Below are 14827 nucleotides of genomic sequence, written 5' to 3' on the forward strand. Positions count from 1 at the left end.
CAAAGGATCGTTGTGTGCACGACGGTTTATATTACCAAAAACACTGATCTATATAGATAACTAAATGAACTTTATACTCTTCAATCGTCGTTACACTCATTACATTTATTCCTGTTGTGTATCATTTGCGTTGTGTTTTGGGCGTTCAGCAGGTCATAAGAAATTTGTACCTTGAAAAGAAGAATTTTTCCCATGTTACCGCGTTTATTATTTATATATTGGGCCTCGTTTACTGTACAAAACAATACACATGGCTTCTCATACGGACGAGTTTGGACGTCCAAAATCAGTGGGCTTATACAATCCTGAACTGGAAAAGGATGCTTGTGGTGTTGGCTTTATTGTCAATATTAACGGAGAAAGGAACAACAAGGTATTCTGTTTTTTATGAAATTTTTGTTGGCATGCGAAATTTCGACATTTGATATTTGTCCATTTGTCGGTGGATTTTTCATTGTTTCTAAATTGTAATTTACTTACTTTTTATTGTGTTGATAATTGCAAAATCGATTATGAATTATGTACGTTGGAAATTATATGTGTTTACTTCGGCTTTAATCTATTTTATGCGCTAGATATGAATTGTTTTTCGAAACTCGTGAAAGTGATTTCCCACAATTATTGTGAAAGTCTCCCCTACTGTGTCAATTGTGTAAGATGGTCAAAAAATGTTACGTGAGATTCAATTGTTTGTAGATACCTAGCTGCGTATTTGGAACTCCTTTAATGTTCCCTCTGCCTTTGTAATATGTGTTACATCACGTTTTCATATTAAAAACAACTCCTCTACTCTGAACTGAGAGTCTTGATCAAAGTCTTTTTATGCCAGTATATTTCAACAGATAGTTTGTTTGTGGATAAAGTAAAATCCTTTCCAACTGACAATTTCAAAAAATTTAGAATGAAACATGTACTTTGATAAGCAAAGTCATTTTGCAGTATGAGTTACATGAAAAACAAGATCCTATTCAATTGCCCAGTACTGTTCCACTTGAGATAAAAATAAGTATTCTTCTTTTACGAAATTTAATTTGTTAAATTGAGTGAATAAGAAACCATTGAATGTAAATAATTCAAGAGTCATTGGTGATTTGGCAATCATATGAGGAAACCCTAATTATTTAATTTGTGTGAATTAAAAATTGTTATCTAGATAATTGCAGAGTCATTGGTAATTTTGCGTCACATGAGCCACCGTGGGGGATGTGGATGTGATCAATTTAGTGGTGATGGCACAGGAATAATGACAGCAATTCCTCATGAACTTTATCTCAAGATTCTGCCGTAAGTTATGATTTAATGTAGGAATATTAATTGAATGGACTAGAATAGAACAATGTGATACTGGAAGATGGTGACTTTCTTTTAGTGAAGAAGGGATGAGTTTTGTTCTCCCTAAACCTGGATACTATGCCACTGGCTTGTTTTTCATGCAAAATGATGAATCACAGGTATCAAACTAAGTAAGGCTTCTGACTTTAACATTTAATGATAATAAATGTCATTAAAATGGCGCTCATTGACAAAATATTTTTATACATTTTTTCATCATAAATTTATTCTATGGCACTATTTTATTTTAAATGTTCATGGAAACATTTAATTGATTTTTGTTAAATTGGAATCATTACATTTTAAGTCTTATTAAATACACTTGATTAGATTGCCATCTGCAAGAATTATTTTGAGGAATTAGCCGATGATTGTGAGATTAAGGTAAAAACTAAAATGCTGCAAAAGGTTGTCATGATATAGTTTGCATTAAAGTTCATACTGTTGTTAAAGGTCCTTGGTTGGCGAAAAGTTGCTGTAAACTGGAAAGTCCCTGGACCATATTCTCATTTGAAAAAACCAGCAATTGAACAGGTATTTGCCTATTTTCACCATGTCTATATAGTAAGTGCTAAATAGTAAATACCATCTAAATTTTCTTGTATTTAGGTGTTTGTGTCAAGCAGTTTTAATGATGTGGATAGATTTCGAAAGCAAGTATGTTTTTGTTTGCCTTATATGCATCAAAATTTTTTTTCTAACTCAGTGTTTTTGCATTTCTTCTTTCCAGGTGTTTATGTTGAGAAAGATGGCCAGCCGCATTATTCCATCAAAGTGTGAAAGATTTTATATTTGCAGTTTGTCAACAGAAACCATTGTGTACAAGGTATGTATGATATAAATCTTGATGATATTTGGATATGTTATAGGATAGTCTAGCATGATATAAGTAGGTACGGTGGTATACAATGAATTGGGTGACAATTTTAGGACATAGTGTTTAAGTGTTTTCTGAGGATGTATTTTCATACCGGTAACACATTTTTTTTAAAGGGAATGCTTAATGTTACACAATTAGCAGAGTTTTTCCTTGATCTTGGACAGAAGGAATTCAAGTAAAGTACATACATTGTATTATGCACTTTGGAATAATTCTTTAAAATATTCATGCTCTCATTCTCAAGGAGTCACTTTGCCATTATTCATAATCGATTTTCTACAAACACATTTCCAAGCTGGGAACGTGCTCATCCACAACGGTGTGTATACTTTATTCCTCATTATTCCCCATTCATCCCTATGTACCTCATCATTTCATTCATTTGTTATAGTTTCCTTGCACATAATGGTGAAATAAACACTCTCAAGGGTAACATAAACAATATGAGAGCAAGAGAAGGCATGATGGACTGCCCTTATTACAAAGATAATCTCCAAAAGTGAGTAATGAAGTGAACTTCCAAGTGATTTATAAATATTGCTCAGATCTCATCAAAGCATTTATTATTTTGATGAAGACTGTTTCCAGTTATTGAACCTGGAATGTCAGATTCGGGCTGTGTTGATAATGCTGTTGAGTTCTTAGTGATGGCAGGGAAGAGATCATTACCAGAGGTGTGATATGCAACATATATCTTCATTGAATATCTTCATTGAATATCTTCATAAATTTTGTGGTCTGGATTTCACTCATTCACTTGTCCTTCCAGGCCATCATGACAATGGTACCTGAAGCTTGGCAGAATGATGGAACCATGTCGTCGGAAAAACGAGACTATTATAAATGGAGTTCGTGCGCAATGGAACCTTGGGATGGACCAGGTTTGTAACCATGACAACCTGTGAAGAATAAGAGAACAACTATATACGTAGAATTAACGAATGAATTTGCAGTTTTAGAGAGAAACAATTGCAGATGACGAATGTCGTAAATCATATGAATTTGTTCACGTTTGAAAGATTAATTTAGCAATTAGATAATAGTTAACGTAATATCGATTTGAATGAAAGAAACACTTTTGTCAAAAAGTTTTTCTGAGTGACGTAGATCAATAAAGATGATATCTATAAGTTCATTGAAGATTTTACGTTGGTGAAGATGTTTAGCATTGTTAAATTGAAATACAATGTGATAAATTTGATTTCTGTTTTTATCTTTGATTAGCGTTGTTTACTTTCTCCGATGGTCGTTATGTCGGAGCAGTTTTGGACAGAAATGGTCTGAGACCATCTCGTTATTACATCACCACGGATGGTCGAATGATTATGGCCAGTGAAGTAGGCGTATCTTCTGTTTCTGAAGAAATTGTCCAACGAAAGGTAATGTAATTATAATGACGTCAACATCAGGATGATGAGGCTGACGCGAACAATATTGAAAATTACCATAGAGAAGCTGGTGGAAGGAACATTGTAGGATACTATAGCCATGATGTAGAATCTACAAAGTTAATTTAAAAATATAGTGAAAGTTATGTTTGCACTCTATACCCATGACAAAGTTTCCTTCCAGTTGTTTTTCCTTCCATTTCTATGGATTACCTCGGTAGATGAATTCCATCATTTGTAATTTATTATTTCTGCATTTCAGGGTCGTTTGATGCCCGGGAGACTATTACTTGTTGATACACAGCGCGGAGAGGTTATCAACGATGAAGAATTAAAATACAGTATTTCAACGCGAAGACCAGTGACAAAATGGCTGAAAGAAGGATTATTTACTTTGCAACATCTTCACAATGCTTACAACAAGGACAAAGGATTACCCGAAGGACATACTCTTGTCTCTAAAGAGAATCCTTTGGAAATATCAATTCATTATGATCGCCGTCTACCAACATTCGGCTATTCTGTAGAGGATATTAGTATGTTGGTGCTACCAATGATTCGCAACAAGTATAACATTAGAATTTTGTTACTTTTGGCATGTCGACCAATCATTGTCGACCATTCGTTGCTTAATTGTAACTATAATTTTGTATTTAGGAAGGAGGCAATCGGTTCCATGGGCAATGACACTCCTCTAGCATGTCTGACAATGCATCCACAGTTACTTTTCGATTATTTCAAACAACTTTTCGCTCAGGTAGAATTGGTTGTTAACGAGACCCCATTAACATCTCTTACTTGTCATCTACAGTAACTCTTTGATCATTTTCAATGAACTAATCAGTCAAACATCATTCTAACTTGTCTGTTCTTAAGGTCACTAATCCTCCAATTGATCCCTTCCGAGAAACCATTGTCATATCACTGGTAAGTTTTCAACTTTCCTACAATCCAAGGTTCCACGTAAAATTTGCTGTTTAGTTAAAGTGAAGTTTTAATTTAGGCATGTCCTATTGGCCCTGAGAGTAACTTACTAGACCCAGGTCTTCGGCAATGTGAGAGATTATATCTTGATCATCCAATCATTTCGCTCGGTGATCTTGAAGTAATAAAAGAATGTAGTTTACCAAAATGGAAGGTATCCTTTGTGACATAGTGTTTTTTATTGGTGGCACTATTTTCATATTAATGATCAACTTGTTTCCCCAGGCTCAAGTCATTGACACTGTCTACGATGTTCAAGAAGGAACGGATGGTCTAGTTCCAGCTTTAGATAGCTTCTGTCAACAAGTAGTTATTACTTAAATGTGTTTAAAGAAATTTTATTTTCATGATTTGTATCACATTGTTTGTTTGTTTGTTACCAGGCTTCTGATGCAATCAAAAACAAGAACGCCTTTATCATTTTATCGGATCGCCTCGCCAGTAAAAGTAGAGTTCCCGTGAGGTATAAATATTGTATATACTCTTCACTTTACTAAATATTATTGGGTTTTGTTCTTCTGGTATGAACTGTTTGACCTATGCTTGTAATTTACTTTTTTTTGTAGCTTTGCATTAGTCAAGCTACCCACATGTAATTGTTACGTACAAATTTTTTATTTTTTTTGTTAGTTCGTTGTTGGCTCTTGGTGCTGTTCATCACTATCTGTTGAAGACAAAACAAAGACCAAGAGTTAGCATAATCGTTGAAACTGCTGAAGCGAGGTATTGCATAAATCCTTTTCCAGTCGACTATTTCAAAAAATAAAAGAAAAAACACACTCCATAAAACATCATCTTGTAAACTCAAGATTCGAATTATAAAAGCAGGAGACAAGATTTCAAGCAATATTTCGACTTTATTTCAAAGTCTTACCTAGATAAAGACTATGTCTACCTTGTCTACCTTGATAATGACTTTGAAATAAAGTCGAAATATTGCTTTAAATCTTGTCTCTTGCTTTTGTAACTCGAATCTTGAGTTTACAAGATGATGTTTTTTGGAGTGTATTTTTTCTGAGGTATGGCTCTCTCGGTTATTTCTTTCGACGTATGCAATGTCTGCTGACTTTCTTGTTTCCTACATAGAGAGATTCATCACTTTTGTCTGTTGCTTGGTTACGGTGCAGACGCAATCTGTCCGTATTTGGTGTTTGAAGTTGTTCAGATATTGAGACGCGAAGGTGTGATGAATGAAGATGTGAGATTTTTTTAGGAAACTTTATTTTAAAAAAATTTTGATGTAATGTTTAGGTTTGCTCGATCCTCCTTTATCCGACAAAGAAGTTTATAAAAATCTTCAAACCGCTTCGTTCACTGGTATTTCTAAAGTTATGGCTAAAATGGGCATTTCAACCTTACAAAGTTACAAAGTAAGTTGCAGATAGCATTGTGAACCATTCGAATTATTACAGATCCTACTAATTCTAGTTATTATTCAGGCAGCACAAATATTTGAAGCTGTTGGTCTGAATGAAGAGGTACGTGTCTAACTACCCTATGGGGAGGGGGGGGAGGGTTAGGAATGATTATGTTCTCGGTGGTCTTGTGTTTGGCAACGTGAGGTAATGCAGCATTTGATTGAACTGTATTACTTTTGGTCGTGGATTTTTCATTCCTGCTGCGACTTAGAGAATCCTCACGAAATTTGAAACGATGATAAATTTTACTGAAGCTTTTGCCAACTTGTAAGGGGATGTTTGTAGAGCTTCATAAATGGTTTTGCTCCCTCTGTCTCCAGGTGATTGAAAAATGTTTTACTGGAACGGCATCTAGAATCTCTGGAGTAACATTTAAAGTTTTGGCTCAAGAGGTAACTTACTTAGGAATATAATACTTTTCTCTATTGGTCATGTTCAACAACTGAAATATGAATGTGAACTATGTCCTGCTCCCCGTAGGCAATGGATCGCCACAGGATTGCTTATGCAGATCGTGATACAGACAACGTATTGGTTAACAACTGGGTTGGTAACAGCAAAAATTTAATCTTGTTACTTGTATGCATCGTAGCATAAGAAATTGCATTTTGGACGGCAGCCGTTTTTATATAACCAAATGTTAAAATGAAAGCTGACCTCAGTTTGCTTAGAGACCTCAAATAGGATAAAATTACTGTAACGCTTACAGAAAGTTGACTACTGATGACAGTTTTATCTTTATGTAGTCATTGGGGCTGTGAACATTGCCGGAGAAGATCTGAAATATTATTAGAATTATAATATTTTAACGTTGTAGCTTGTAGATTTACTGATGGTCACAGGTTCATTGAAAGCAATTACTTTCAACTAGTAAACTGTCTATGTTATTGTGGTATTATGGAGTACTTTCTTTGCAGGGTGAATACCACTGGAGAGATGGGGGAGAGAAACATGTCAACGATCCTCGGAGTATTGGATTATTGCAGGTATTTTTTTGTTGTGAACGTTTCTTTGGTTTGTATGTGCTTATTCCTTTCCATCGTCCAGGATGCTTCAAGAGGAAACAACACGAAAACATTCAAGAAGTTTGTCGAGTCTACTTGGAGAATGGTAATGAATTTAATATCGTTTTGTTTTATGACGTAATGAGGTTGATATGTATGGTCTTTCTTTATTTTAGGTTAAAGCTTGCACACTTCGTGGACAGATGGAATTTAATTTTGCCAATAAACCTCTTGACTTGAATGAAGTCGAACCTGCTTCAGAGATTGTCAAACGATTTTGTACAGGTGCGCTATCACAACCCATTTTCTTCAATACTTAATTATTCTAAATACCCAGGATAATGTCATTTTTACAGGGGCCATGAGTTTTGGTTCAATATCAATAGAAACACACGAGACTCTTGCTGTTGCGATGAACAGGTGCAGCAAATTATGATACGTTGTTATATACGTCATTTTTGACGTCATTACCATACGTCATTGTAGACGTCACTTTTGACTTTGTGATTTTTTAACCTAGAATGGGAGGCAAAAGTAATACAGGTGAAGGTGGCGAAACTCCAGAACGTCTAACAATTACTGATGAGTTACACAATACAAGATCTGCCATCAAACAAATTGCTTCTGGTAGATTTGGTGTAAACAGCGCATATCTTGCTCACGCTGATGACCTGCAAATTAAAATGGCTCAGGTTTTTTTTTGTTTGAAATATTATATTTCTTCCATTGTCTCAAGTACTTCTCCATTTGTTATACAAAAGAAATGGAGACTCATGTGTACACTGTCTTTCCTCGACACTACTTTCATTTCTGTTGTTATTCTTCTTTTAACTTGCTGTTATTTTTCTTAGGGTGCCAAACCCGGTGAAGGGGGTGAACTTCCGGGACATAAGGTTACACCGGAAATAGCTAAAACACGATTATCAACTCCAGGTGTTGCGCTAATTAGTCCACCACCTCACCACGATATTTACTCCATCGAAGATCTTGCTGAGGTTTGCTCTTACGTATCTTAAATTTTTAACTTTTTTAATGAAATAACAAATATGGTTTTGTTCTTTTTGTTTTAGTTAATCTTCAATTTGAAATGTTCAAATCCTAAGTCAAGAATCAGTGTAAAACTTGTCTCTGAAGTGGGTGTTGGCGTCATTGCCGCTGGTGTTGCTAAGGTACATCACCAGCTGCCGTTGCTAAGCAAAACATCTTCAATACCTTGCAATGGAGATTTATGTCCTTTTAGGGTCACGCCGAACACATCGTAATATCAGGTCATGATGGGGGAACTGGTGCGAGCTCTTGGACTGGTATCAAGCACGCTGGATTACCTTGGGAACTGGGTTTGAGTGAGACTCATCAAACTTTAGTGTTGAATAATTTACGACGTCGTGTGGTCTTGCAAACCGATGGTCAGTTGAGGACAGGTATGTCGTATGACAACATGTGTTTTTGTTTTGTTATGTCGTATGACAACATGTGTTTTTATTTTGTTATGTCGTACGACAACATGTGTTTTTATTTTGCTTGTAGGAAGAGATGTTACCATTGCTGCGTTACTTGGAGCTGATGAATATGCATTTTCTACTGCTCCTTTGATCAGTTTAGGATGTACGATGATGAGAAAATGCCACTTGAATACTTGTCCTGTTGGCATAGCAACCCAGGTATAACTTAATTTATTAACTGATGATATTACAGAATAGCTTCTTTATTTATTTTGCTGTTTTTTTCTGTTTCTTAAGGATCCAGTTTTGAGAAAGAAATTCGACGGGAAACCAGAGTATGTAATCAACTATTTCTTCATGATTGCTGAAGAGGTAATGATGTTTATGATAACAGTGTATTTGAGGGACTTCGTAGGATTACAATACTAAATTATTCTCTCTAGATAAGGGAGTATATGGCGCAATTGGGATTTAAGACAATGAAAGAAATGATTGGTCAAACGCAATGTTTAAGAGAGAGTAGTGATCCTCTAAATATGAAAACTAAGGTAAGCCATGGTTTTATAGCAAACATCTTCCTTAAATTCACATTGTGGAATTTATCTTCCTGAAATTCACATTTATTTATAGCTTCTAGACTTTGGAAAAATTTTGGTTCCTGCTTCTACATTAAACGAAGGTGATCATTATGGTGGAACTGAAGAACAGGAGTTTGGTTTATTTGATCGAATGGTAGAGTTTAGAGAACCTCAACTTTTGAAGATATTGACCTATTATTTATTACTATATTGATCAATTCTAGGAAAATAAACTTGAGTCGGCCGTCCTCGAAGTTCTCGAAGGAAGAAGAAAGAATGTTACCATGGAGATGAATATTGGTAACGAAGACAGAAGCTTTGGTACCACAACAAGTTATCATATTGCCAAGTAAGATATCTTGTAATAATGAGTTGCTAGGAGATAGTGTACCTAAGTTTGCACGATGATACGTTCACATATCATCTGTAGACAGAACCATGTGGTTAATAGCTACGATCTATGATGTTTGATCATCTGTAGACAGAACCATATGGTTAATAGCTACGATCTATGATGTTTGATCATCTGTAGACAGAACCATATGGTTAATAGCTACGATCTATGATGTTTGATCATCTGTAGACAGAACCATGTGGTTAATAGCTACGATCTATGATGTTTGATCATCTGTAGACAGAACCATGTGGTTAATAGCTACGATCTATGATGTTTTCGTTCGTATTTCTCTTAGAAAGCTCATGGACACAGGTCTTTCTGAAGACACTATTTTGTGAAGCTCAATGGCTCAGCAGGTGCATGATCATATTTCTAGGTATTCTTTGTTCTCAACTATATAATACCATCTTAAAATCGTTTTTAAGGTCAGAGTTTTGGTGCGTTCATCTGCAAAGGCATCACGCTTGAACTTGAAGGAGATGCAAATGATTACGTTGGAAAAGTAATTCTCACATCGACATGACAGGCTTTAGATAAGAGAAAAATCTTATTGGTAGTGACTTTTATCTTTTAGGGACTTTCTGGTGGGAAGATAATACTCTATCCTAGCAAAAAATTACCCGAAGGATTCAAAGCCGAGGAAAACATTATTGCAGGCAATGTCTGCTTGTATGGTGCAACATCGGGAAAAGTAAATGATCTTAACTATGTTTTAAAGTGAATTGTATCCACATCTAACTAATGAATATGTTGTTTTTCTTGGGAAGGCGTACTTCAGAGGAGTTACCGCTGAGAGATTTTGTGTTCGTAACTCGGGCGCACTTGCTGTATGCGAGGTATGAGTCTTTCAAGTGAAGGTATGTCAAAGTTATGCATTTAATGAGCACGAGGATTGTATATTCTCTAGGGTTGTGGTGATCATGGATGCGAGTACATGACAGGGGGAACAGTCGTGATTTTGGGACCAACTGGACGCAATTTTGCTGCTGGAATGTCTGGCGGCGTTGCTTTTATATACGACCGGTATTGGAGCCTGTGAATATCTGTTCTTCAATAATCTCAAGTCATAAACGTTTGCTTTGCGTTTAGTTTAGGGAAATTTTCAAATCTTTGTAACACAGAGAAAGTTGACCTTGACCCGCTATCAGAAGAAAACCAGACCACTCTTAAAAACATCGTTCAGGATCATTTTCATTACACTCGATCCGAAGTGGCCAAGAATCTGTTACAAAACTGGAATGATTCTTTACGCTACTTCGTGAAGGTAAAAATTTTGTGTATTTAAACATGGTGTACTTTTCAAGGAGAAAACAAAATGATGACGTCATTCTCGTGATGTAATAAACCTTTAGGTCATTCCACGCGAGTATAAATTGGCTTTAGAACGTCAAAATAAAGAGAAATACGAGGTAAGATATCGTTGTCATTGGTATAGAAATAAATACACTTTAATGTTAATTTTTTGTATGTAGAAAGAAAAGAATGAAAAAAATGAGAAGATTTCACTTGAGATAAAAGATGAGATGCCACCTTTGAAAAACGATGGAGGAAATGAAATAGCTGATATTGAAGAAGCAGTTTTGATTGGCGAAGAAAACAAGAACATCGACAAGCAAAGGTTTTTCTTCCTCTAAAAACCATTTTTGCTCATTTGATGCCTTCATAAATTTTCATTTCAGAGGTTTCGTTCAATACAAGAGACGAGCGAACGCATATAGACCTGCAAAGAAACGGTTAGAAGATTGGAAAGAGATCTATAATCACCCTAAGAATAAAGAATTAAAGGTTCAGACAGCAAGGTCAGCGGTATTCTTTTTTGTCGATTGAATTTTAGGTAGTTACTTTATCTGACCCTTCCTGAAGTTTATCAATATGTTGTTATAAGGGAACACACGTAATACCTTCCTACTTAATCTTAACCATACTTAGCCATACGTAGGACACCTTAACCATACTTACCCATACGTAGGACACCTTAACCATACTTAGCCATACGTTGGACACCTTAACCATACTTAGCCATACGTTGGACACCTTAACCATACTTAGCCATACGTAGGACACCTTAACCATACTTAGCCATACTTTGGACACCTTAACCATACTTAGCAATACGTAGGACACCTTAACCATACTTAGCCATACTTTGGACACCTTAACCATACTTAGCCATACGTAGGACACCTTAACCATACTTAGCCATACGTAGGACACCTTAACCATACTTAGCCATACGTAGGACACCTTACCCATACGTGGACGTCTTAACCATACGTAGGACATCTTAACCATACTTAGCCATACTTTGGACACCTTAACCATACTTAGCCATACGTAGGACACCTTAACCATACTTAGCCATACGTAGGACACCTTAACCATACTTAGCCATACGTAGGACACCTTACCCATACGTAGGACATCTTAACCATACGTAGGACATCTTAACCATACTTAGCCATACGTAGGACACCTTAACCATACTTTGCCATACGTAAGTCACCTTAGTCATACTTACCCATACGTAAGACACCTTAGCCATACTTAGCTATACTTACCTATACTTAGACCACGTTAGACATACGTAGTCCCTCTTTAGATAACTTATCTTTAGATAACCTTATCTTTACTTAAGAAGATATTACGTTTCTTCATTTATAACAACATATTCCTACACTTCGGGAAGGATAAAATTTTTAAAGAAAGGTGCATTGATTGACGTGTAGATGTATCTTTCATTAAGGTGCATGGATTGTGGCGTTCCATTCTGTCAATCAAAAACTGGTTGTCCTCTTGGAAATGTTATTCCCAGATGGAACGACCTTGTCTTCCATGTTAGTAATGATATTAACTTAGTAGTTTTGCAATTGGCATGTGTCTATAATATATGACCTGAAAAACTACACGTATATTTGTAATACATCACATAAAGATATGTTTTTGTTTCAAGGGTCAATGGCAAGATGCATTAGACAGATTGTTGCAGACTAATAATTTTCCTGAGTTTACTGGAAGAGTTTGTCCGGCTCCTTGCGAGGTAACACTTATTGTTCTTCGTCAACTGTTATATGTTCTACATTCATCGTGACCCTATTTATCGCCTGTTGTACATTGATGTTGACCATGGTTATCTTGTGTTGTAGGGTGCTTGTGTATTGAGTATAAACTCTAAACCTGTGACGATCAAGAGTATTGAATGCAAAATAATTGATGTTGCCTTTGAGAAAGGATGGATGAAACCACAGGTGAAGTTAGACTATAATAACAGTTTGCGTTTGGCGTTCTCATTTTGTGATATTTTTGTCCCTCCAGCCTCCTCAGTCACGCACTAGTAAAACAGTCGCAATTATAGGCAGTGGTCCTGCAGGATTGGCTGCGGCAGCTCAGCTCAACAAGGTATGAAATTTGCTGCAAGCACCGACGCGATGCATTTAATTACATGAAGTAATTCATGTTCCAGGCCGGTCATCTGGTTACAGTGTACGAGAAAAACGATAAATGCGGAGGATTAATGATGTATGGTATTCCTTCAATGAAGATCGAAAAACAGGTTTTTATTTTATACATAACTGTCGTTATTTTATTTGCTTCCCTTGGTGTTCCCACAATCTATTGATTAAGAATGTTTACCATTTAGATTGTCGACAGGCGCATTAAACTTATGTCTGACGAAGGAATACAGTTCCTTCCTAACACGGAGATTGGTAAGGATATTTCTGGCAAAAAGCTACTCGCTTCATACAACGCTGTCCTCCTTGCCATTGGTTCAACTGTACCACGTGATCTGCAAATCCCAGGTAAGTTTCTTTGCTTGAGCTCCTCTTTGCTTTCTTTCATTGAGCGACCTTACTGCTTTGTTTAGGTCGTGAACTCAAAGGCATTTTATTTGCGATGGATTTCCTCGAACAAAATCAGAAGAAGCAATTTGGTACAATAATGAAGTGAACGTTGTTTTCCGTTAAGAAATATCAATAATTTTACCACTCTCTCTCTCTCTATTTCGTTTACAGGATATCTCAAAGGAGACGTTGTTGATGCGCATGACAAGAACGTGATTGTCATTGGCGGAGGAGATACTGGGGTCGACTGTGTGGCAACATGTGTCAGACAGGTACGTATATTCTTTCATGTGATGTAATATTTAAAGAAGACTTGTTTTATCGTGAGGATTTTTTTAATGCTCAGAATGCAAGAAAGATTATGACGTTTGAATTGTTGAGTGAACCTCCAAAGGATCGCGGTGCGTACAATCCTTGGCCTCAGTGGCCGCGCGTCTTCAGAATAGAGTATGGGCACGAGGAGGTAAACATAATTCGTGACCTTTGCCTTTCTTGATAATGATGATATTGTAAATTGGAATTGAAATTAGGTTGCCATAAAGTATGGAAAAGACCCGAGGCTTTACAATACCCTTAGCAAGGTAATTAGTAATGTTTTCATTTCGCTGTGTTGTTGGGACGTTGGTGTATTAATATGTGTTATATCAGGAGTTTCTAGGAGATGGCAAAGGAAATATTTCTGGAATAAGAACCGTGAAAGTTGAATGGGTTAAGGTACATTGAAGATTGATGATTTATTTATGACCATTGCAAACTTGGTCATAATTTATTTATAATGACGTCATCGTTTTTTCTTAATTGGTTAACAGAATGCTTATGGTCGATGGGAGATGATGGAAATACCTAACTCCGAACAAATTGTCAAAGCCGATCTAGTTTTGATAGCTCTTGGTTTTACGGGTCCTTCAAAGACTCTTTCGAAACAACTTGGCCTGAAAATTGTACGTTTTGGACGTAATACATTTTGATTCCACGAAACATTTGGGTTATCAAAACTTTTTATCATTTCCTTCGTTTATAATGAATTTGTGACTACACAATTGTTTAGGACATGCGATCAAACTTTGCAACTGAAAGGAAAAGTTTTAAAACCAATTTAGAACATGTCTATGCAGCTGGAGGTAGAAACGAAAAATTGAAACGATTTTGTTTTTGATTTGGAAGGATGACGAGTTGATTTTTTTGCTAACAGATTGCCGATTCGGTCAATCATTGGTTGTGACCGCCATTGCTGAGGGAAGACAAGCAGCTAGACAGATTGATCTTGAGCTCATGGGTACAACGTCATTGGCTGGTCCTGGTGGCGTTATCATCAACCACGACGATCAAAATAAAGTGAGATCCAACTGATTTATCTGTGACAACACAGCAGACTTCTAAATTGCAAGATTTAGCTAGCTTTCAAAACATTGCTGATAAGGGCGGGCGTATTAATACTTATATATAGAATAACGGAAACGGGGAAACTATATGGTATGAATGTTAATAATTTTAAATTTAGTGGATTTTAAACTTGCTGGGATGTGTATATTAAACGTGATTTTAGCTTTAACTTGTGCATTCGT

The 14827-nt window shown here is 36.2% G+C and overlaps 1 protein-coding gene across 1 annotated transcript; it reads left to right on the plus strand.

The window, feature by feature from the left end:
* The first annotated feature begins 10 nt into the window (after positions 1 to 10).
* On the plus strand, positions 11 to 14814 carry LOC124443157 (glutamate synthase [NADH]-like). The gene is given in 62 exon segments (XM_046993679.1): positions 11 to 373; positions 1154 to 1284; positions 1370 to 1451; positions 1663 to 1716; positions 1786 to 1866; positions 1942 to 1989; positions 2063 to 2158; positions 2326 to 2387; positions 2457 to 2531; positions 2604 to 2711; positions 2790 to 2886; positions 2982 to 3093; positions 3437 to 3591; positions 3863 to 4167; positions 4258 to 4357; positions 4477 to 4527; positions 4604 to 4738; positions 4810 to 4890; positions 4968 to 5047; positions 5215 to 5307; positions 5671 to 5765; positions 5836 to 5954; positions 6024 to 6062; positions 6323 to 6394; positions 6483 to 6548; positions 6920 to 6988; positions 7050 to 7112; positions 7183 to 7291; positions 7363 to 7426; positions 7527 to 7698; positions 7858 to 8001; positions 8077 to 8175; positions 8247 to 8427; positions 8534 to 8667; positions 8746 to 8820; positions 8892 to 8996; positions 9079 to 9180; positions 9251 to 9375; positions 9719 to 9753; positions 9756 to 9779; positions 9849 to 9925; positions 9998 to 10114; positions 10191 to 10259; positions 10331 to 10446; positions 10513 to 10687; positions 10776 to 10832; positions 10896 to 11041; positions 11103 to 11222; positions 12167 to 12257; positions 12374 to 12460; positions 12567 to 12668; positions 12736 to 12819; positions 12884 to 12973; positions 13061 to 13220; positions 13286 to 13351; positions 13434 to 13534; positions 13609 to 13725; positions 13793 to 13843; positions 13911 to 13976; positions 14072 to 14203; positions 14311 to 14383; positions 14455 to 14814. Coding segments are annotated over 62 exon segments (6216 nt in total). The 5' UTR covers positions 11 to 250; the 3' UTR covers positions 14613 to 14814.
* The last annotated feature ends 13 nt before the right edge of the window (positions 14815 to 14827 follow it).

Source organism: Xenia sp. Carnegie-2017, unplaced genomic scaffold (assembly GCF_021976095.1).
Source record: "Xenia sp. Carnegie-2017 unplaced genomic scaffold, XeniaSp_v1 HiC_scaffold_20, whole genome shotgun sequence".
NCBI classification, from domain to species: domain Eukaryota; kingdom Metazoa; phylum Cnidaria; class Anthozoa; order Malacalcyonacea; family Xeniidae; genus Xenia; species Xenia sp. Carnegie-2017.